Source organism: Ricinus communis, chromosome 1 (assembly GCF_019578655.1).
Source record: "Ricinus communis isolate WT05 ecotype wild-type chromosome 1, ASM1957865v1, whole genome shotgun sequence".
In the NCBI taxonomy this organism is placed as follows: Eukaryota; Viridiplantae; Streptophyta; class Magnoliopsida; order Malpighiales; family Euphorbiaceae; genus Ricinus; species Ricinus communis.
In genome coordinates, this window is record NC_063256.1 from 34,655,053 (window position 1) to 34,676,759 (window position 21,707).

General features: G+C 30.0%; 2 protein-coding genes and 1 non-coding gene across 5 annotated transcripts; 2 read left to right on the forward strand and 1 right to left on the reverse strand.

The window, feature by feature from the left end:
- Positions 1-3,573: 3,573 nt before the first annotated feature.
- On the forward strand, positions 3,574-5,430 carry LOC8268815 (F-box/kelch-repeat protein At5g26960). Its single transcript, XM_002523186.4, has 2 exons — positions 3,574-5,134; positions 5,261-5,430. The coding sequence occupies exon 1, from the start codon at positions 3,666-3,668 to the stop codon at positions 4,926-4,928; it is 1,263 nt and encodes a 420-aa protein (XP_002523232.1). The 5' UTR covers positions 3,574-3,665; the 3' UTR covers positions 4,929-5,134; positions 5,261-5,430.
- Positions 5,431-13,200: 7,770 nt separating this feature from the next.
- On the reverse strand, positions 13,201-13,273 carry TRNAA-UGC. The gene has a single exon. It is a non-coding gene; the product is annotated as a tRNA-Ala (tRNA).
- An 83-nt stretch (positions 13,274-13,356) lies between these two features.
- On the forward strand, positions 13,357-21,354 carry LOC8268789 (translation initiation factor eIF-2B subunit gamma). 3 transcript variants are annotated; one of them, XM_048376261.1, is made up of 13 exons: positions 13,357-13,533; positions 13,639-13,734; positions 13,986-14,063; positions 18,546-18,626; positions 18,705-18,924; positions 18,997-19,055; positions 19,439-19,488; positions 19,573-19,660; positions 19,756-19,812; positions 20,115-20,207; positions 20,415-20,519; positions 20,693-20,809; positions 20,906-21,354. In XM_048376261.1, exons 1-13 carry the CDS (start codon positions 13,468-13,470, stop codon positions 20,975-20,977), a joined length of 1,182 nt encoding a protein of 393 aa, XP_048232218.1. In that variant the 5' UTR covers positions 13,357-13,467; the 3' UTR covers positions 20,978-21,354. The 3 variants fall into 3 exon arrangements, with proteins under 3 accessions (XP_048232218.1, XP_048232200.1, XP_048232220.1); XM_048376243.1 differs by having other exon boundaries at positions 13,358-13,533; positions 19,756-20,016; XM_048376263.1 differs by lacking the exon at positions 13,357-13,533 and adding an exon at positions 16,128-17,733 and having other exon boundaries at positions 13,674-13,734; positions 19,756-20,016.
- Positions 21,355-21,707: the final 353 nt, after the last annotated feature.

Below are 21,707 nucleotides of genomic sequence, written 5' to 3' on the forward strand. Positions count from 1 at the left end.
ACATAAATAAGGAAGTTGGCTTTCGGATCCATCTTTGAATTTATGGCGTAAGCTTTCTTATGGAATATGAGAAAATATTACTCATTAGTAAAAGTGTCCCGGTGAATTACCCGAGTGCGACTCCCATCTCCATGCTAGTCTCGGTGACTAGTATGTTTCCGATTAAGTTAGAAAAATCTTACAGTGTCATAGTCGCTAAAGACACTTGGGTACGCGTCTGAAACCGCCACTCACGGATAGTAACATTATTTAAAAAAAAAAATTAAATGTATTAATAAGATTTTAAAATGCAACTTAAGTAAAAATAAAAAATGACAAAATGAGAAATGATATTAGAAAGTGTGTATTTAATTAAGACTCTTAAAAATATCTATAGATTTTTTTAAATGAATGATTTTTGAAGAATAATATTTAATAATTTTTGCATAGCTCATAAATATATAAATGACTCATAAAAATTTTATTTTAAATTTTTTTATAAATATTTATAGACTTTTATTATTGACTTCCATACACTAAAAAATTAATCATTGTCATTTTCTTTTTTAAACTTTTATTTTAACCATTTGTAATAACCCAGAACTAGATCACATGAGATATTTGGTTTTATCTCCTTGGCAGATTCGAGAACTTTTCAAGAGGTCACCCATCCTGAAAATTGCCCGAACCAAGCACGTTTAACTTTGGAGTTCCTACAACTCCACAATCAAACAACCAAAAAACGCCTCATGTGATTACTTCCAACTCTTTACATATATGATATCAACCATTCCTCGTCCCATTTCAATATGCAATTCAATTCATTCATATACTCCCGTACCTTAAAGTGCTGCCATCCTAGAAGCCTGCCAGAAACCGCTCCTTATCCAGACATCATATTCTTGCCTCGGCCTCTACTTCCTACCCTCATCGGACTGCTTCTCTAGGCTAAGCTGTCACACCATTATTGTATATTATACTGTCTATAATAGATTCTTAGGTTTAATATTAAATTTACTTAAAAAGTTCTTACCTCACACATCAAAAATATTTTTTTTTAAATGTCATATCATAATCTATTTCCAATTAAATTACTAAACTCATATCATACTCGTTATAATTTATGCACTGCTTATTTGAAAAAATATATAAACTAATAATAATTTATCGCTTACCAATAGAAACTAATTATTTAAATGATCTATTTAATAAAATTTAGAAGCCTTATAGTGGCGTTGTCTGCTAAAATCTATCTTTAAAAAAAAATCACATATTTACTTAAGATTTATATTTTTTTATTATGGCCTATCTTACAATTAAATTGAAAATGTTTAATTAGTCAACTTTTTTTATTTACTAGTTTAAGAAAATATTTATAGTGAATAATTTGAGCTTGTCAGTTTTAAATATTCTTTTTCTTTTTTGTTCAAGATGGAGAGATAGTAAATAATACGAGAGATTTGAGAAGAAGAAAGATAGATTTGAAAAAAAAATCAATTGAAATTTTGGGAGGAAATAAAAAAAATCTTGAGATTTTGTATATATATTATCACATAAGAATTCATCCAAAGTATACAAAATTTATTTCTATAAAAGTTAATAACTTTTTTAATTCCGATTTAGTTGTATAAATTTTATAAAAGTTGTAATTAAATACTTATGTTTTCTAGACTTTTTAAAATATTTAAAAGTTAGTATTGAATACTCCTTAATTTTTACATAATTCTTGAAAGTTATTATTTAATAATCTCAACTTTTCAATTTTATTAAAGTTTTTAAATCTTCTAATTCAATATACTCCTTACAATCAAGAAGTATTTAAAATTAAAATCTACTAAAATAAACAAAAAAAAATATCTTTGATGCTCTTTCATTAATAGTCCTTGAAGAACACCCCATTAAAAATAGATCCTTTAGTTTTTGAACGAGCCACAGACATCATACATAAAAAGACTTATACATCATTGAAACCGATAAAACTTCTATAAAAGAACTCATAAATATGTTAAAATTATATTTAAAATAGTGTATAAATATGATAACAAACATAACATATCTAAATAAAATACTTACTTTGATACAAATTGTCAAAAGTAAATATACATGGCAACGGAATAAATACAAATATATATATATTGTAATTACTACATAGGCTCAAGAAATGAGAGATTTCTTTAGATTTCTATTCAGTATATTCATGTTAACAAAAAGGCAAAAGTTAAAGATCTTTGAAGGCATGGCCATTGGCAATTACCTGATCCATCAATAAACAATTCTTGGTGTTTATTAAATTTCACTCTTAGGTATCTGAATCTACTATGAAATGTTCCATGTCAGGAACGTTTACAATAGCTTTTTTCTGCTTAGAATGCACTTAGAGAAGGTTCTATTTTTGATTGCCTATTGGAAAGTACTACAGTCTTATAGTTATGTTCCTTGGTAGCTTAGCTTGCTATTAAGAAAAGATGGTAGGTTGTGTGTGTTTTCTGCAGGCCTGGAAAGGAGAATTGTTTCTTCTTACATCCATTATCATACATATGGTGAATGAAATTCGATTACTTTACACTTTAGGTTTTATTAAAATAGTAAGAGCATTTATTTTGAAAGTAAAAGGTTTCAAATTAGAGTTTTTTTTTTTATTAAGTGAGTTTCCACCTTTTATAGCGAGTGTAAAGAAAATATAACTAAAGATAATCTGGTACGACTCCGTTAAAGAATAAAGCATAGGGTTGTTTTTATTTCTTTTTTTTTGAAATAATTATCTATGTTTTCTAGCTTCTTTAAAAAGTTCGTGTAATTTTTGGACAAGCTTAAATGGATTCTTTCTAGCCAAATGAGAATTCTTAATAGATATATGATGCAATTGTTCTAAGTGGTCTTGCATTTGAGCCCTTTGTGTTTTTCTACAAGAGGATGAGAACCAAAAAGCATGGCATGTATGGTTAGTTGACGGGGAAAAAAAGAAGGAAAAATGTGAAAATTAATGAAACATGATACCACATTGACTTGAGGCATAAAGGAAATATATAAGTTTGCCAATATTATTCAATTAATTAACTAAAAAAAAGAAAGCTTCGACTATTTAGATAAAGTAGATTATCAATCCGATTTGATAAGTCTTAAAAAATTAAAAATCAAGTTAAACTAAAACTTAATTGAATTTAATTATTTTATTTAGTGTCGATTGAATCAATTTTTACTATAAATATGAAAAAATGTAATTATCAAACCGAGTCAATCCAACTAATTGAACAAACGAATAAATACTTAACTAGTTGGATTACCGATTTTATTTTTTTAGTTGAAATAGCATCTATTATATGAAATTACTAATTTTTAATGTGTGTCTAGATATTTAAAATTGAAGATTGAAATATTTTTTAAATGTAATAGTTTATTTTCTTATTCAATAAAAGAAATGATTTCTTTTTACCATATCTATTAAAATAAAAATGGCATCACCAAATGAGAGTGTTGAGTGTATTTGGAGCACTGTGTGCCGTTAGATATATAATACGCAAAAAGGCTACTGAAATGGCAAAAAAGGATTAATCCGTGTAAGGTAAAACACCAGTGAAACAGATAGTTTCTTTGTACTTTTTCCCCAAAAATTAAAATCCCCTTCCTTCTGCCTATAATAATGGACTTTGATTGAGGCCTTTTTTTTCTGGTTTCACTCTCATTCCATGTCTGAAAGCTGCAACTCTCGCCACTTCTCATGGCTAATGAAATCATGCTTCCCAAACCCACACGACACTTGCAATTCCCTTTCTCCGAATCCAATCCATACAATCACTATCACTGCTGCTGCTTCTGCTACCACTCTCTCCTCCTTCCCTGATGACCTTCTTTTAGAATGTCTTTCTAGAGTACCATCGCCTTCTCTCCCTTCCATCTCCCTCGTCTGCCGCCGCTGGTCTTCCCTCCTCCGCTCCCCTTCTTTTCTCTCTCTCCGCCGCCTCCACAACCTCCTTCACCCCACAATATTCGCCTTCTCCTCTTCCAACTCTACCCTTTTCGCCGCCTCTCTTCGCTTCAATGATAATCTCTGGAAAGTTATTTCGTATCTCCCCTTCCAATTGGATTACATTCTTCACTCTGGACTCACTTCTATTGGCCCCAGAATCTATATTCTTTGTCGTAATGGACTGTTATTCTGTTACGATACTTGGACTGCCACTTTTTCACCCAAATCTTCCTTCACTTGTCCGCGGAAAAAGTTCGCCACAGCTGTGGTCGGTGGGAAACTCTACGTTGCTGGTGGTGCTTCACGCGCCGCTGCTGCAGTTGAGGAGTATGATCCGGATACTGATACATGGACTGTGGTCAGTCACGCCCCCAGGAAGAGATTTGGGTGCATTGGTGCAGCTTTCGATGGTGTGTTCTATGTAATTGGAGGACTTAAAATTGGAAATGCAAGTGGTGTTCATGGAAATGAACTATCACGCGCTGCCACAGCCAGAGCGGAGGCTCACTTGTATGCAAGCTCTATGGATTTATATGACGTGGAAGCGCGCATGTGGCTTAGAAGTAGGGCAGTTCCAGGTGGTGGCTGCGTGGTGGCAGCCTGTGCCACGGCATCTGGGTACGTGTATATTTTAGCAAGCCATGCGGTGGAGCTATCGTTTTGGAGATTCGACGCGCGAAGACAAGGAAGTAGTGGGGGCGGTGGGTTCGGAGAGTGGTGTAGAATAAAGAGTCCCCCACTACCAGCGCAAGTTAGACTGGACAGTACAGTTAGATTCAGCTGCGTCGGAGTGGAAGACAAGGTGGTGCTAATTCAAGTGGCCGGATGCATTGATGATTTATTGAGAAGGAGCGGAAGAAACGTAAGGGGCTTAAGGGAAGGGCTGGTTCTGATTTACGACTGTGCAGATGGAGAGTGGAGCAGAGGCCCTGATCTTCCCGAGGTAATTCGACGCGCCGCCTGCGTGACTGTGGAATGCTAAGCGGAGGGGAGCAAAATGGCCAGTGATTGGTTCTAACCTGCGCAGGAATGGCAGTACATGTTAGTCAAAGGTACACAGTCGAGGCTAACGTGCGCATCGGATGTCGTTTCGGTAGGAGACAAAAATGATCAGGGTAACATGTGTTGTTGGGTTGCCGTTTACGATAAAGATAAAAGTGACGTCTCTTCGGGGCCCTATATTATAGGGTGATATTTATTGGCCTATTTCTCTATTCTTTTAATTTCTTACTTTGTTTTTTTATTATTATATAAAGTGGAAAAAGAAATTTAAAAGAAGAAAAAAGTGATTTGGATTTGATGGGCAAATTTCAGGTGGCATGGACAACATTTCTTTGGCATGGGATTCTTGGATTTTGGCCAATTGGAAGGCTGTATTTGAAATGTTTGTATAGCATTTTTAACTCTTGTGGGCATGAATTAATGTGAGTGGATGGAGTATTATGATTTTAATAAATTTAATTATAAATTATTTAGTAAAATAATTTAGATATTTCTTTTGGACATATTTAGAAAATTTGAGAAATTTATAGGAAAAAGTTTGAAATATAAAAAGTATTACTAAAGAGATTTTTATTGAAAAGAAAGTTTAAGGGGGTGGTGGCCTCCTCTTGCTTATCTTGTATTGGCTGCTGTCTTTAGATAAAATCTAAATTAAATATGAATTTATATTAATTAATTATTATAATTTTTAATTTGATTTAATTTAATTAATATGTAAATTTTGTTTTATATTTTAATATTCAAAAACTTTTAGTTTTTATTTTATTAATTTAATTTAATATATCTGAATTTATTTGTTAGTAATATTTTAATTTCATTCTTTGTTGAATAAATAATATGTTAAAAAGTATAAAAAATTATAAAAAGTAAATTTAGATTAAAAATTAATGTTAAACTAATTAAATGACCATAATTTACAAACATAAATAAATATTTAAACTAAATTTATTATTAAATTTTTTAAAAATTTCAGTTTTATTTATTAAAATTCTAAATTATTATTTTATCTTTATACTGTTAATTTTTTACTTAATTAAAAATTGTATTATATTATAAATTTTTATTTATTTAATAGTTCTTTTTAATAAAGACTGCTAAAAATATAAATGTAAATATAAAATTTAGTATAATAAAATAAAAATTGAAAAACTGAGAAATACAATATTAAAGAGTTTAATAGTATACATTTTGCCTTTTATATTTTAATCCAATGGAGAGGCCAAATTTGTGGTGTCATATTAGCACGTGATTTCATGGAATTATTTGTTTTATTTATTAATGAACTTTTCTCCTCTTCACATTTTTTATTTTTTAATATGTCGGTGATCTCACTTCTTCTCTTTCTTTTCTTTAAGGCCAATACTTATTTTTATTAAGCCCAGATTATAAATAAAAAAAGTAAGACAAATATGTCAATTCATAAAAATATAGTTTTAGGCTAAATATATATTTTATATCCGCACATTTAATGATTTAATATTTTAATTTTTAATTTAATTTAATTGATAGTTAAATTTATTTTTTTATAATATTTTAATTTTTTTCGACATGTGTCTTTATTCAATACGTTCATATGTATTACATAACAGTATTTAAATGTTATTAGAAATTAAAATTTAAATATATATTAGATTAAATTAAAATAAAATATAAAACTGACTAATCAATATAAATTTGCACCTTTAGGTTTGACATAATTTACACTTATATTCCTTATATTTTAATAATATATACTTTCATCTCTCGTATTAACCGTCTTCTATTAGGTGTTAGTATTATGTAAATTTTTTTGAAAATGACTATAAAGTTTGTTCAATTCTGTATTTTTATTTCTCTTTTTTTAAGTATTAAATTTTGTTTTTTTAAATGGAAAAAAATAAAGTGTTGCATTTTTTTCTTAATTTAAGTTAAAAATATCTTTTTTTTCTATTCAAAATAAATTTTGATTTAATATAGATCACACATAAGGATAAAAATATTTTTTTAAGTTAGTAAAATGCGACACCCTAGTACTTTCATTAACTTAAAATTTATTACATTAATAAACTACTAACATAATAACTATTACTATTGTAATATTCTGAAATTTAATTTTAATTGAATATTATTATTCTTTTAAAAATATTTTAGTAATTTAATATTTTTTCGGATTTATAAACAGTTCGAGGCATATTTAGACAGGATAAATTTATTTATCATTGATCATATTTAAATTGTTATTTTTCTTAAATTATTTTATTTTATTGCATTAAATTTTATTTTATTTTTATTTTAAATTTTATTTTGATATGAATTAATTTAATTTATAAATATATAGTCGAAGGTAAAATATATTTGCAGTGACCTACGTATTTGAAGTTAATAATTTATTGTTTAATTAACACAAAGTTACGAATTACCATTTTAACCCCCAATTGGTAAATTATATATATATATATAAGAAATAAGGTTACTATAGCCTGTTTTTTTTATAAGGAAGGACAAAAATAAAATTTGGAAAAAAAGAAAAATTTCAGCTTGGCCTTCCTCCTACCTCACTCCTTCTCTAGCGTCATACACCATTGCCACCACCAATTTCTTCACTCATTCACCGACAATCAGCCCCCTTTTACCATCTAATATCCATTTGAGGCCATCATTGTCTCGCTCCACCCCTCGCTGGCGCCAAGCAACATCAAGAGTTGTCGTTTCGCGTGCTTCAAAGAGGGAGAAAACATCTCTCACTGTTGCCATTGCTGATTTAACATCTTGCCTACCTCCTTTGGCCGATCAGACCCCAAAAATGAGTTCCTCATGTCGAAAAACCTTAGAACAGTGAAGCTCAGCTCCGATCTCCTCCATTTCACCGTTGATCAAGCTCGCCAGTGTTAAAACTTTAAATGGCGATATAAAACTTTTCAGCCACTTTTTGGTAAAAATAATTGTACATCTGGACTTCTGAGATTGTGGGCTTTCCTTTGGTGTGCTCGGATCAAATTCTCATCGCCTTTGAAAATATTTAGGCGATCAGGCCCGGTGACCTCGAGATGCGTGCCGACGGGTGAAATTCTGATTTTATTTTCAGACGTTTGGGTTGCTATTCTGTATTAATTTCTCAGCTCAGTATAGTAAATTAGTTAATTATTTATATTTATATTTTACATAGTTATTTAATAATTAGAAATCGTTATAATTAATTATGAATAATTAGTGATAAATTGATAAATAGAGATTAAATTGAGTTTGATTAAGAATTAATTATGAAGATTTAATTATTAAAGTTAGAAAATTCTGTTAGCCGGTTTATTATTTTTGAAGTATTAATTTAATTATTATTATTATTTTATACAAAATCGAAAAATTTATGATACTAATTTAAGAATAATAATTTATGATTATAGTATTATATTAGAGGCTCTTGAGTCATAATTGTGGATAAAATTTTGTTATCACCGATCAATGTTGTTAAGCGGAATTTTCATAGGATCAACATGTAATTTTTTAAAAGTCTAGAATTAGGTTGACTATTTTATATAGTATGAAAATAAATATTAATTATTACTTGTAGATTTTAGATTCTTTGTCTAATCTAACTACATTGGCCGTATGGACAGCGCATAAGAAAACATCATATTTGTGAGTTAAAATTATTTAATCATCGGACATATGTCATGTCTAATTTAAATGTAATATTTTTTATTAATTATCATTATAATTATTATTATTATTAATTTTATTTTCGTTATTGATATTTTCATTATTATTATTTTTACCATCATATTTATTATTATTATTATTATTATTGATAGTACTGCATTTAATCTTTATATATGCTATACTCAATGCCATTTGATTCTAATACTTAATAAATTATTGAATAATATTAAGATTGTGTGCGATTTATGCCATTTTTCACATTATTAATGTTATGGTTGTATCATGACTCGAGATGAGACGATAGTAGAACATACCACTTAATGGGTTGCATCAGGACCGTGTGCGTACCATCGTATATCAGACCGGGTAATAGGAAAATATTCTTGTGATGTATCTTGGTCGAGCATAGCTCTCTGAGCTTATGAAAATTTGATTACCGGAGAAAAGGTCCTTGGTCGAGCATTGCTCTCTAGGTGCCGGTTATATTGGAAATTAATTGACCAGACTGGAGTTAAGGATCCTTGTCGAGTTTTGCTATCTGAGAATTAGTCTTATTGGAATAATAGAGCCGAATCACTAATAGGATTGGAGTTTAAGCTTCTGCTAAGGTACTCGTCCCATAAACGTTTAAATTGTATTTTTTAAAATCATGACATGACACGCGTTTTAATATAATATAATATTTTTTTTATTAAATAAATATTCTATTAAGATAGTTGTATTTATTTTTGGATTACATGATTTTAACTCACTGTCGAGACTGACAGTCTCAAATTTTATTTTTCAGGTGTCTGTTAGGTTTTTCGCATTTCTTTTCCTTTGACAGCCCGACTTCCTTTATTTTCGGGTTTAATGTAACTAATTTTTGTTTATATGTCTGATTATTAGAATTCTAGATTCTTCGCAATAGTGATTTTAAAACTTATTATTTTGTTTTAGCATGTAACCAACCGATGACATATTACCTAATTGTGCTGACAGATTGATTTAAATATATATAGTATTTGGGTGGTCAAAAATTAGTAATGAAATAGTTTTATAATTTGATTGAGTTAGTGATTAGTCATGCTTGCTATGGGTTTCGGTGGCTTTATGCCTACTTATTCCCTATTGCCGATCAATAGCCACAGATCGTATCATGAGAACGATGAACGACATATAAAAATGAGAGAAGAAAGTGTATATTTTTAAAAACTAAAGGACGCGAGTATAGATTATGTCTCACCTAAGGGGCACTGGTAATTACCCCTACTATTAATGAAATTTAGTACTCGAGGGATGAAAGTGTATATTTTTAAAAATTAAAGGATTGATGATAGTGTATATTTTTAAAAATTAAAGGATGTTAGTGCAGTTTATGTTTAATCTAAAAGGACATTTGTAATTATTTCTATTACTAATGATATTTAGTGCTTGGTGGACTCATGTTGAAGCAGAGGTTCAAATAAAACAAAAATCATGAAAGAGCTAATATACCTGTTGCAAAATTTTAGTGCTTAGTGGAGCATCTCAAATTGAAATTGGTTTAGTTTTTTCAAAAGGCCCTTTTTCTTTTTTTCAAAAGTCCCTTTTTCTAAAAGAAACACTTAGTATTAATTAGGATCTCTGACTAGTGTTTGGTGGAGTAACTCAAATTGCTGTTAAAATGAAATTGGTTTAGCTTTCTCAGAAGTTAATATTTTTTAATTTAAAGTGTGTCATATAAAATTTTTATGAGTAATAAAATAATATTTTAAGAGTTTTACTAAAATTGCGTACTTAAAATTTAAATTTGATAATTTAATTAAACTAAAAGATATTTAAACTGTCTTATTTACACGTTTTTAAATTTAAAAGTTCTTCTTTTATTATAGCTAGACCTCTTAAGACAGCCAAGTAATTTTGAGATACGAAAAAAGATATTTTTTTATTTTTTGATGAATGGAGGTTTTTGTTTATCTCTTATTTTATAATTTAACCTTAACAAAAATAAATACGGAGTTAATATATGACATTCTTTTGATATTTTATATCTTTATAAAGTCGTATAATGTGAAAAGTTAATAAAAGTAAATCAAGTTAATATTTTAAGTTATTATTATTAATTAATGATCCTACTTCCAATACTTAAATTGTTAATTATATGTTTATCTTTATTATGTAAGTAATACTCTGTAATCAAATAAAATTGTTATTAGTTTTATATATTTATATCATTGATATATTTTGTTTATTATATTGATTTTGTATCTCATCATTTACTTTCTGATAATTGAGAATTGCTATATATTACCATCTTCATTTTACATAAAGTTGTTCTTTCATTCATATATTATACCATTTCCATATTCAAATAAAATTGAAATACAAATAAATAAGAAATTAAAAAAATATTGTTTCTAAAACAATGTCATACAAATTTATTTCTCTTAAAAAATAGAATTTTCTAATTTATAAAAAGTCTCATCATCATTTGCTTATTTAGATGAAAAATTTAAATGCATTTTTTTGTTGATTTGATATTTTATTTATAAATTTATATTTTTAATATGAATAATATACATATAAACTTATAAATAATTAAATAACTTACTTTTAATATAAAAATGCAGATTTATATCCAATAAGTAAGGGTATTTCTGATTTTATTCTATCAGGGGGCCTATTTCATATTTCAGCATCACAAACTTCTTTGTTTTCACACCGGAAGGCTCTTAACATTATTTATGTCATATCTTATCTAATGGACCGTTATTGGGTCAAATGACAAAAGCATTATTAGAATAGATATGGTTTTCTTTTCTTTATTTCTACAGACAAAATTGTTACATTATTACTAAAACAAAAAAGAAAAAGAATATAAAAATATTAATTCTTTCTCCGAGATAATTTACTTAAAAGGAGAGATCCATAATATAATTTTTCCAGTGCAATAAAGTTAAACATTGTCTATTTTTCGTTAATAAAGGGGTATTAATGAGAGTTATCGAAACTAACATATTGAAAGATTAATCGGCCAAAATAACCATGAGCATGTATGATATTACAAGTTTCTTCCTCTTGACCGAATCTATAACCTTCATTAGCATATTCATTTTCTATGGTTTTCCTGATCAACGAGGAAAGGCTTACGGTGGATACCTAGGCACCAAGAGACGAAAAAGGACGTAATAAGCGACGAAATGCTTCGACGAGTTGAAAATAAACGTAATAAATATTTTATCTATATAAAAATATCTCCGCTCAAAGAATATTTTACCCATTGAATTAGCTTATAATTAAAGTTGACCTCTAGCAAACTTTTGATATTTGTTAAATGTATTCAAGTAAAATTTGACATGTTAATAACTTATTGTATTGATATTTAGTCATTTTCCTGAAATTTCATATAATTAACTTCAATTCATATATAAAATAATTTCTAAAGAATAACATATTTATTATTTTTAATTATATTTTTTGCTAAATTATTATTTAATTAAATACTAATTATAACTTCAAAATTGTATTGATTATATATTTAAAATTCAATTATAAATATGACTAAGATATTAGTTTATAATATGTAAAAGTTAAAAATTTTGAAATAGTGCAAATTCAATTGGAAAAGAGTTTTAAAAGATTGAATTCGATATAATATTTTTAGTTATGTTACTTATTACATTGTGAATTCAAATATTTAATATAATATTAATGATATTTTATACATATATGATATTTCATATATAAAGAAGTGCAGTCTCAATTCTCGAATTGAACAATTATAATTAAAATAATAATAATAACTGTATAATATAGATAGACTGAGATAATTAATAATACATAAAATAAAATATTATAAAAAAATTCTAATGCACCATAAATGTATGTTACTAAATAAACCTATAAAAATGATTTTATTTTAATTTTAATAATTTATTAACATAATTAAATACTAATTAGCCAATATATATAATAGTTAATTATCAATCAACTAAATATATTATTTTTATTTACTAAAAATACTATCTATTTTTAAAATTTAAACAGTAGTATTTGACAACTACAAGATTCACCTATAGATTTGACTTATATAACTAATTAAAAATTATTTATATATATTTATCAACAATTTAAATTAGTAGAATGACATATAAAATTAATAAATTATTTAAACAATATCCGATTGATTATATACAATTAAAAGATAGACTTATAATAGCAGAGTAACATAAAAATATTCTATCAAAACTAACGAAGATATACATTCAGACAAATCACTAATAATAACGTAAAACAAAATATAATATAAATAATAATTTTAATACATGTAAAATTAATAAATTATTTAAATATATTAAATTAATTATTTATAATTAAAAAATAGACTTATAATAACATAATGATATAATAGTATTATAGCAAAAGAAGATAATACCTAATAATTTATAAATAATCCTTACAAAAAGGATGAAAAAGAAGATACACATCCCAGGGGATCAGAATAACTGTAATACCTAAAATAAAGTAATATTTAAGTAATTATAGTACATAAAATAAAGTAATATAAAAGTAATTGTAATATATAAAATAAGGTGATATAAAAGTAATTATAATACATAAAATAAGGTGATATAAAAAGGATGAGAAGAAAAGGATGGAGATGCAGGGGATCGAACCCTGTACCTCTCGCATGCAAAGCGAGCGCTCTACCATTTGAGCTACATCCCCGTTGTTGCAATTGCTTGTCTGATATTAATTCAAATCTATTTACCAAACAATACATTTGCAATACTAATAACACACTCCATCGCTCTCTCTCTCTCTCTCTCTCTGTTCGCTTTCAGAGATAGAGAAAAACCCACATCAAAAAGATTGTCCTAAACCCTATTTGATTATTGGTTTCTCTCAAGAATTCTCAGACTATGGATTTCCAAGTGGTAGTTTTAGCCGGTGGCACTTCGAAAAAGCTGGTTCCTTTAGTCTCTAAGGTGGTTTTTCTTTTTCCTTTTTAAAATCATTAATTAACTCAAAACAACACCCATCAAATTTCTTTATCAAAATAAGCTCATTCTTTATTGTATTCTTTTATGCAGGAAGTCCCAAAAGCCCTGCTTCCGGTGGCTAACCGGCCGGTTCTTTCTTATGTTTTGGAGCAATTGGAACTTAGTAATCTCAAGGATCTTATTGTGGTATGCTTCTCTTTTTGGATTTGTTTTTTCCACCTTACTTGTCTTTTCTTTTATGTGAAAAGAAAAAGCAGTGGAATGAATTTAAAGAAAGAGAGGAGAGTATAAAAAATTGAAAGTGTGCATCTTGGTATATTCACAATGTTTAAAACGAACTTAAAGTTCGATTCTTTAGGATTTTTAATACATGTGTGAACTGGAATTGTATTAGGGTTTTTAGTTTCTCTAATTTGCATTTCTTTTTTCTTTTATAGGTTGTTGAAGGGCAAGAGGCAGCTCTTCGTGTTGGTGGTTGGATATCAGGTGCTTATGTTGATCGCTTACATGTCGAGGTATTTATTTAACTTTATAATTGTTTTCTCATGCAATGGTGCATTTGCTATATTCTTACTTTTGTGGTGAAGGAGATGGAGGAAATTGTTATTTTTGCTCGTTTAAAGATGTAATTGAGAGTGAGTGATGCTTGATTGTATAAATTCTTTGTTTTTCACTCAACCGTCTAGTGAAATTGATAAGTGGTTATTTGTTTTAAATACATACACAACTTAAGTGACTCTGTCTAATCTTTTGACCAAGCAACCAGACAATAAGTTAACTCTATTACTGCTGTGCAAAAGCTGATGGAGAAGAATATTGTTTTGGCCCAACTCTTATTAGAAACAAAGGAAAAAGAAAAAGAAAAACTCCTTCTTTGTATAAGATTATGAGATGTAAAAAAACCTATAAAATGTAAAGCTTAATTTGTCAACAGAATAGAAACAAAAAGCTATGAGAAAAATGGATTGCCTATTCTCTCCCCTGATTGTGTATTCTTTCAGAATAAGCTTAATATGACGCAGTTTGTGTAGTTGGTTGTGAATTTTCTAGCAAAAGCAACAATTGTACTTATAATTAGTAGAACCGAAAGGCAAGAACCAGAATGATTGAAGTGAACCTGGCAGTAAAACTCTACATAGAGTTTCAAGCTACAAGTTTCAATTAGAAGTTTTTGATGGAATAGAGAATCATACATTATAGCAAATAATTCAATTTATGACCTAAAGGTCGCTTCAGTTTGATTATTTGACCATAGATTAATATGAGCTACCATCTCAAGGATAGCAAAAGCTAGATCTTGAGTTCCTTCTAGTTAGAGATTATATGTACAGCAATTAGATAAAAGATGGATTTATGAATAATATAAGCAACTAATAATTTTTATATAATTGGGATGATTTAATGAGTATTGATTTAGATGCCACCATGAATTACTGCACAGATTGATTTGTGAGTGTCAAATGTTTGCACTTGGTAAATTTAGTTTTACGGATTCATTCCTTTTTCCCTTTGTTTGGGGAAAACAAGTAGGTGGGAAAAGAAAGGGCAAGGCGAGATGTGAAGTGAAAGAAAGAAGGGAGAAGAGATAGTAGCTTTCTTCTCTCTTGTATGCCATTGGAGAAAAGGAGGGGAAAGAAGATAAAGAACAAGTTTTTTTTTTTTTTTTTTTTAATTTAATAATCAAAAGATATTGCAATTTCATGCTTAAGAAAGTTGCAAGTTCATCAAATAGAGCTAGTGAGAAGTGTAAATTATGACCATAGTTCCACTTCTCATTTTCTCCCCATTTTGGGGTAACTAAAATTTGTGGGTCCAGGTGATAGTCTTGCATGATTGATTTTTTAGTGCAAAAAGAAGATTTAATAAAATATAGAAAAAAGAAAAAAAAGAAGAAAAGAATGAAAACAGAAATAGACAAAATTGTAAGTAATGATGAGTAAGGATATTTAGGGCATTTTATGTGTAAAATGAGTTAAATTATTACTTTAACCTGTAAAATCTGTAAGAGACACCATAATATACATAAGGTAGCCGGTTCAGGCATTTGATTGAACAAAAAAATAATTCAAATATTGAAATAGAAAAAATCAAAAAGTTAAGATACTAAATTTGTAATGATCCCGGAAAAAAAAAACCTTTCTTCGGGCAATTTTTGCCGAATATTTGATGACTAATAAAATACATTGGATGTATTTACTCAAATTTAGAGCTATAAAGGCTCAATAATATATGGTTTGTAGCTGCTTTATTAGTTTTAGAAACATAAAATTAAATGTACTTATATATAAATATGCAAATATAATTCAAAAATCAAAGTAATCACCTCCCAAGTTCTACAGAAAAGAAATAGGGAGGTTAACAATAGAGCAAGCAGTAATAATGGATACTGCAAAATTGGGTTTTTATATAATTATCTACACATTCGTCCTGTTTCTTTCACATTCATATGGGGCACAGGGAATCAAGGTTCTTTCACATTCTTATGGAAAATTCTAATTATTTTGTTTTAAAGCAAAAAATATCCACGGGGTGGTTTATTAAGATATTCACGACTAAGTGCTGGATTCTCTTTCTGATAGGCCCAGAGAAGGAGAAGGAAGGCCAGAATACCAACAAATGTTGATTAATGAATTCAGCCGACTTGAGAGTATCCATTTTATTTGGGAATATCGAGTGCCAAAGCCACTGTGCGAAGGGGAGGGGAATAAACATATTTACTAATAAGGCCTTATAATTACTATTATTAAGATTGGTCAATTTTATCTTTTACTAATTTAATAGAAAAATAATAAATCTAGAAAAGAATTTGATCACCTATAAAGTTTCAATGTTCTTTCGGTAAAAATTTAATAATTATTTTATCATTTATTATGTGAAACCTAATGAGTCCAATTATTATTATTGTTATTCATGTGTAAAACACGTGAGTAAAAAACTAGTAACTATGAAAAGGAAAAAGTTATACTTTTGATTACCACAATTAAAAGCTAAAGGCATGGTTAACGTGCATTCAATTGTTGAATTAAAACAACTTTTTCTCAAAGTAATGAAATATATTTCCTTGTGTTACATTTTCCTTATAGGATATATATGTTATTATCAAGATGCCAATTTCGTCATGTTTAGTTTTAGCACTGAGAAACTATGACAGAGGTTGAATACTCCAGAACTGAAGAAACTAATTGCATAGTTTTGCTTATTAGGCAGGATTCTTCTGGAGCTTTATGGGGCAGCTTGTAACCAAATGATTTCAGGACATTGTCAGATTGGCATTTAAAACTCTATGTTTCTGGCTTTGATCTTGAAGGAATTAAATCTCTATTTCCTAAGTATTATCCTTTCCTTCCTATTATTGGGTACAGTTTGCAGCTGGGACTGAATGAGCCTGCTGTGTGTGAGTCCTTACATCTCGTCACTGGACTGTTAAGATGACTGTTCTTGATATTGAGAACAGTTTACTATGTTGGTTTAGAAATATCTTGAATGCTTTGGTGAGTGCTAAATTAAATTCTGTAGCCAAAGTTTCTGGGATAGTAGTTGTAAGTAGAAGAAATTTTTTCTTGCCCTTTTTCCCATGAATAGGGTTATAGGTACAGGCATTTTATCCTGCTCTACTTACATCAGAAGTGCCCCACTTTGGCAGATTCAACCATGCTTTTGGGACCTCTAGCCTAGATTTTTCTTTTACTCCATTATTATGGAGCTGCTTCTTCTTCAGGCTTCAGATTCTGCTGCTCTCGCATTATGGGCATGGAATTGGAAAAGCTGAGATTGGAATTCTTCCACGGAACTGCTGCTAGTGTTATTATTACTATGCCTTTTTTCCACGTTGTCCAGTGTTTTGGCTATTTCAAACAAGAAGATAAGAATAGGAATTAATAGATATAGGGCCTGTTGATTGGTGGTTGATATTAACTATTAATGGCTAGCAGCTGAAAGCCAAATTGCTGATAGCTTAAAATCTTAAAGCATTTTAGTATTACTTTTGAACAGCCAAGTTTGGATTTTAGAAAGTCAACTTTGCTAGACTACTGGTTGGAGACCAAAGGTTAACTGTTGTCATTCAACCACTCATCCAAACAGCCGTTAAAGTATTGGTTCTTATACTATGAATTTTCAAGTTCGAATTTTGCATCTTATTCTGACTTGGTTGCGACAAAGAGAAGTGGAAGCTTATAAAGGATGGTAAGAATATGCCCTCCCAAGGTAGCAATGTAGATTCTGTAACCACTATAGTAATTGGTACTGGTTTGAGTTATTTGGAGTTCTGGATGAAGCTTGTATTAGAACCTGCTTAGTTATTGTCCCATGTTGAACTTGACAAGTTCAGGTTGCTTTCCTCATTTAGGTCATTTGATTCCAGACCTCTTTTATTTAGTTTTTTCTTCTGTAAATGTCTTGGAATTCATTTCGGTCTTAAGTTTATTGCAATTAATGGAAAAGAAACTCATATTATTCTATGACAAAGGTAAAACATTATTGCAATTGAGACATGAGAAACTCTTCCTTAAAACTTTGCACATGTGCTGCTAAACAGCACCACTCAATTACCGTGGTGCTGCTTATTTTGTTTTTCTAAAAGAAACATCTAAGAAAGTTATTGGAGAACTGCAGTTGCATATATTTCAGAAGTTTCATCTCTTTTTACTGTACATGAAGATTGTGTTTGTAATAGAAAGGTGCATCTGTTTTGGTACTTTATTAGATGGATGACCATTGGACCAGTTGAATTTGAATCTTGGCATGTTAGGGAACTTTTCTTGCTAGAGGCCATATGGAACCACTACCATTTAATGCACTTCCAATCATTTTCCAAGAATGAGACATCTTTCAATTTTGTGTTACTGTAAACATGAGAAGCTTGCTTTCATGTGTTGTTCTGGTGACGAATTTCATTTGTTAGCATTATAAAGAATATAGCTCTCTGATACTATCCATCTAAATTTTATTTTCCTCTGAAAGAAATTGGAATTCAGAAATGCTATATAATCCTGCAGGTTGCTGCTGTTCCTGAGGATGTTGGAACCGCTGGTGCTCTTCGGGCCATTGCACACCATTTGACTGCCAAGGATATTCTGGTTAGAATCCAAATTTGGTAATGGTCAAGGTTTCGACAATTGTTTATTTACAGCAATTGATGGTGCATATTTTTGCAGGTTGTGAGTGGTGATCTGGTTTCTGATGTTCCTCCTGGTGCGGTTGCAGCTGCTCATAGACGGCATGATGCAGTGGTAACTACTATGCTCTGCTCTGCTCCTGTTGGTGGACCTGCCGAGTCGGGGTCCTCTTCTGCAAAAGATAAAATAAAGAAACCAAGACGATACAACATCATTGGGCTTGACCATTCAAAGCAGTTTTTATTACATATTGCAACAGGTTGGATATTTTGGGTGTGCGTTATCTGGAGTTTTCCTGTTCATTGATTTTTTCTTTTGGTACTTCTTGCAGGAGCAGAAGTTGAGAAAGACATTCTGATTCAGAAGAATATTCTTCGTGCAGTTGGGCAGGTAATGGAAGGTCATCTGGCCTTCTTATCTTGCTACTTCTGATAAATCTAATCCAGCAGTTGACAACGTCTATTAAACTTAAATCATGACATGCTAATTGTTGGCGTCTCCAAATCCAACGCTTAATGCTTCTTAATGCTTTTTCCGATTTTTATCCTTTGGCTGTCTGAGCGACATCTAATAGTTTCCAATAACGTTGTTCTTTCATACCAACTTTTTCTTTTCAATTTCTCATCCTAGTAAAATAATTATCTTTTACCAAGTTTTGTAAAAGCTATTGCATCCATGAAGGCTCAAATTTCGTTAGACTACTTGTCAAATAGGAATATATGTAGTTATTCTACCTGCTTCTTACTCTAATATTTCTTTTGCATTTTCCTTAGATGGAAATACGATCTGATCTTATGGATGCTCATATGTATGCATTTAAGAGGTTTGTCCTTTTCAGTGTCTTGGGTTCCAAAGTTTGTTTCTGTCAGGTATCCCTTTATCCTCTTATTTCTATTATGTCTTTCAGATCTGTTCTGCAAGAAGTATTAAATGAGAAGGACAGATTTCAAAGCTTAAAACAGGATGTACTGCCTTATCTTGTCCGAAGTCAGCTGGTTAGTCTAATTAAGTCTTTCTGTGTTTCATTCTTTTTAGTATTTGTGTAGTTTAATATAATTTGTAATGGTTCATGTTATTTAATGGACATCAGAGATCAGAGGTATTGTTGAATGGTGTACCACAAGCAGAAGAAAATGGAAATGACAAGGTTAGTTCCCAGAACAACCAAGCAATGGTATCTCAAATCCTGATCAATGCATCTATGCCGAGCTTTCATGAACCTTATGCATTGGGTCATCATGATTCTAGTACTCTCCGGAGAACTCATAAATGCTGTGCTTATATTGCAAGCAATAGCAAATACTGTGCTCGCTTAAATTCTATACAAGCATTCAGTGATATAAACCGAGATGTGAGTTTACGCAGCTCAAGGTCTTCCTTCATATTTTGTATTTGCCATCTATTTGAGCACTTGATTTAGTTGACATCTATATTTTATTTTAAAATCAGGTTATAGGTGAGGCGAATCATCTCTCAGGCTATTCGTTTTCTGCTCATAACAACATAATCCATCCTTCAGCACAGCTTGGATCAAAAACTACAGTGAGTCCAGTACTTCATAAATACTCGTTGCTTCTAAAGTGATATAAATTATTTTCAGCAACTATACCTTGGATTAGGAACTTGGTATGATAGATTTGTTTAATGTGAAAAAGGCTTGTAATGGCAGGTTGGATTTATATCTTCATGCATTCACACGTCAATCAGAGAAAATATCTTTATACTTACAGGGTAGTTTGATGGCTGTAGGTGGGGCCTCATTGTATGCTAGGAGAAGGTTCACAAATGGGCGACAAGTGTAGTGTGAAGCGGTCAGTTATTGGCCGTCACTGCCGGATAGGTTCCAATGTGAAGGTAAGATGATTCTTCAATAATTAAGGTTAAAAAGTATTATTCACAAGATCAGGATGAGGGTACCAAGAACATCAACTGTTACTGCTTTGGCATATTCATGGCCTTATCTTAGTAAACTCAAACAGAGAATTTCATTGTTTTTTTTTTCCCCTTCTTCTATGTTGTTTCTTCAGGTTGTTAATTCAGTTATCATGAACCATGTTACTGTTGGAGATGGCTGCTCAATTCAAGGCTCTGTCATTTGCAGCAATGTACAGCTCCAAGAGCGAGTTGTACTGAAAGACTGTCAGGTGACCTTTCTTTCTCTTCTCTCCCTCCAAGTATGCACTAATAAATAAGCACACATTCATGTCGTTCGTACCTTATTGTTTTATGCTTCAATCCAGGTCGGGGCAGGTTTCGTGGTTACTGCAGGTTGCGAGTACAAGGGGGAGTCCTTGGCTAGAAAAGAGAAATGAGTAAATAAGGAATGTATTGCTAGGGAATTGAAATGCTAATTTCATGGGCAGATCTCATTTTTGCAACATCATAGGTCAGGATAAATTTTTTGGTAACTGCGGGCAACTGAAAGCCGGGTCAGACCTTGGCAAGGAAAGATAAATGCTGAAGCCGACGAGTGTACTATTCAGTTCTATCATTTGTTTGTTTCTTTTTCTGTTCTTGGGGTGAGGGATGGGGAAGTTAATATTGTTTCAAATGTATTTTTGTCTGACTGAAGAAGCATAATAGCTTAGGTTCAGTTTTGCCATATTACTGTAAAAGATGTTCAAATTTTACAGACTTGAATAGAAAGGCCTTTTCATTCTTAATGAATTTGGTTATTTGTTTGCTTGTATCTCAGTTACATTCATAACTTCTCTAATAATTAAATATATTTATTCTTAATTAATACTCTGTTATTGTTATTATTATTATTGGTTATTGTGTGAATTCAGTCTTACCGTGTACTAGTGCAATTTTCTTTGGTTATTCTCTAATCTATTCAGATGGGAATTATCATTGTTGTGACTTACAAATGGGTATTAGAAATTAACTACAAGCATAATAAAATTACTAGCTGAATTCCTGTTTTTTCGTGTTGATTAAATTTTAATTTTACATATTAAATTTTAATTAATCTAATGAATTCCTTTTAAAATCTTAAATACAGTATAAGAAGTTTTCAATATTCTTATTTGTCAATATTCA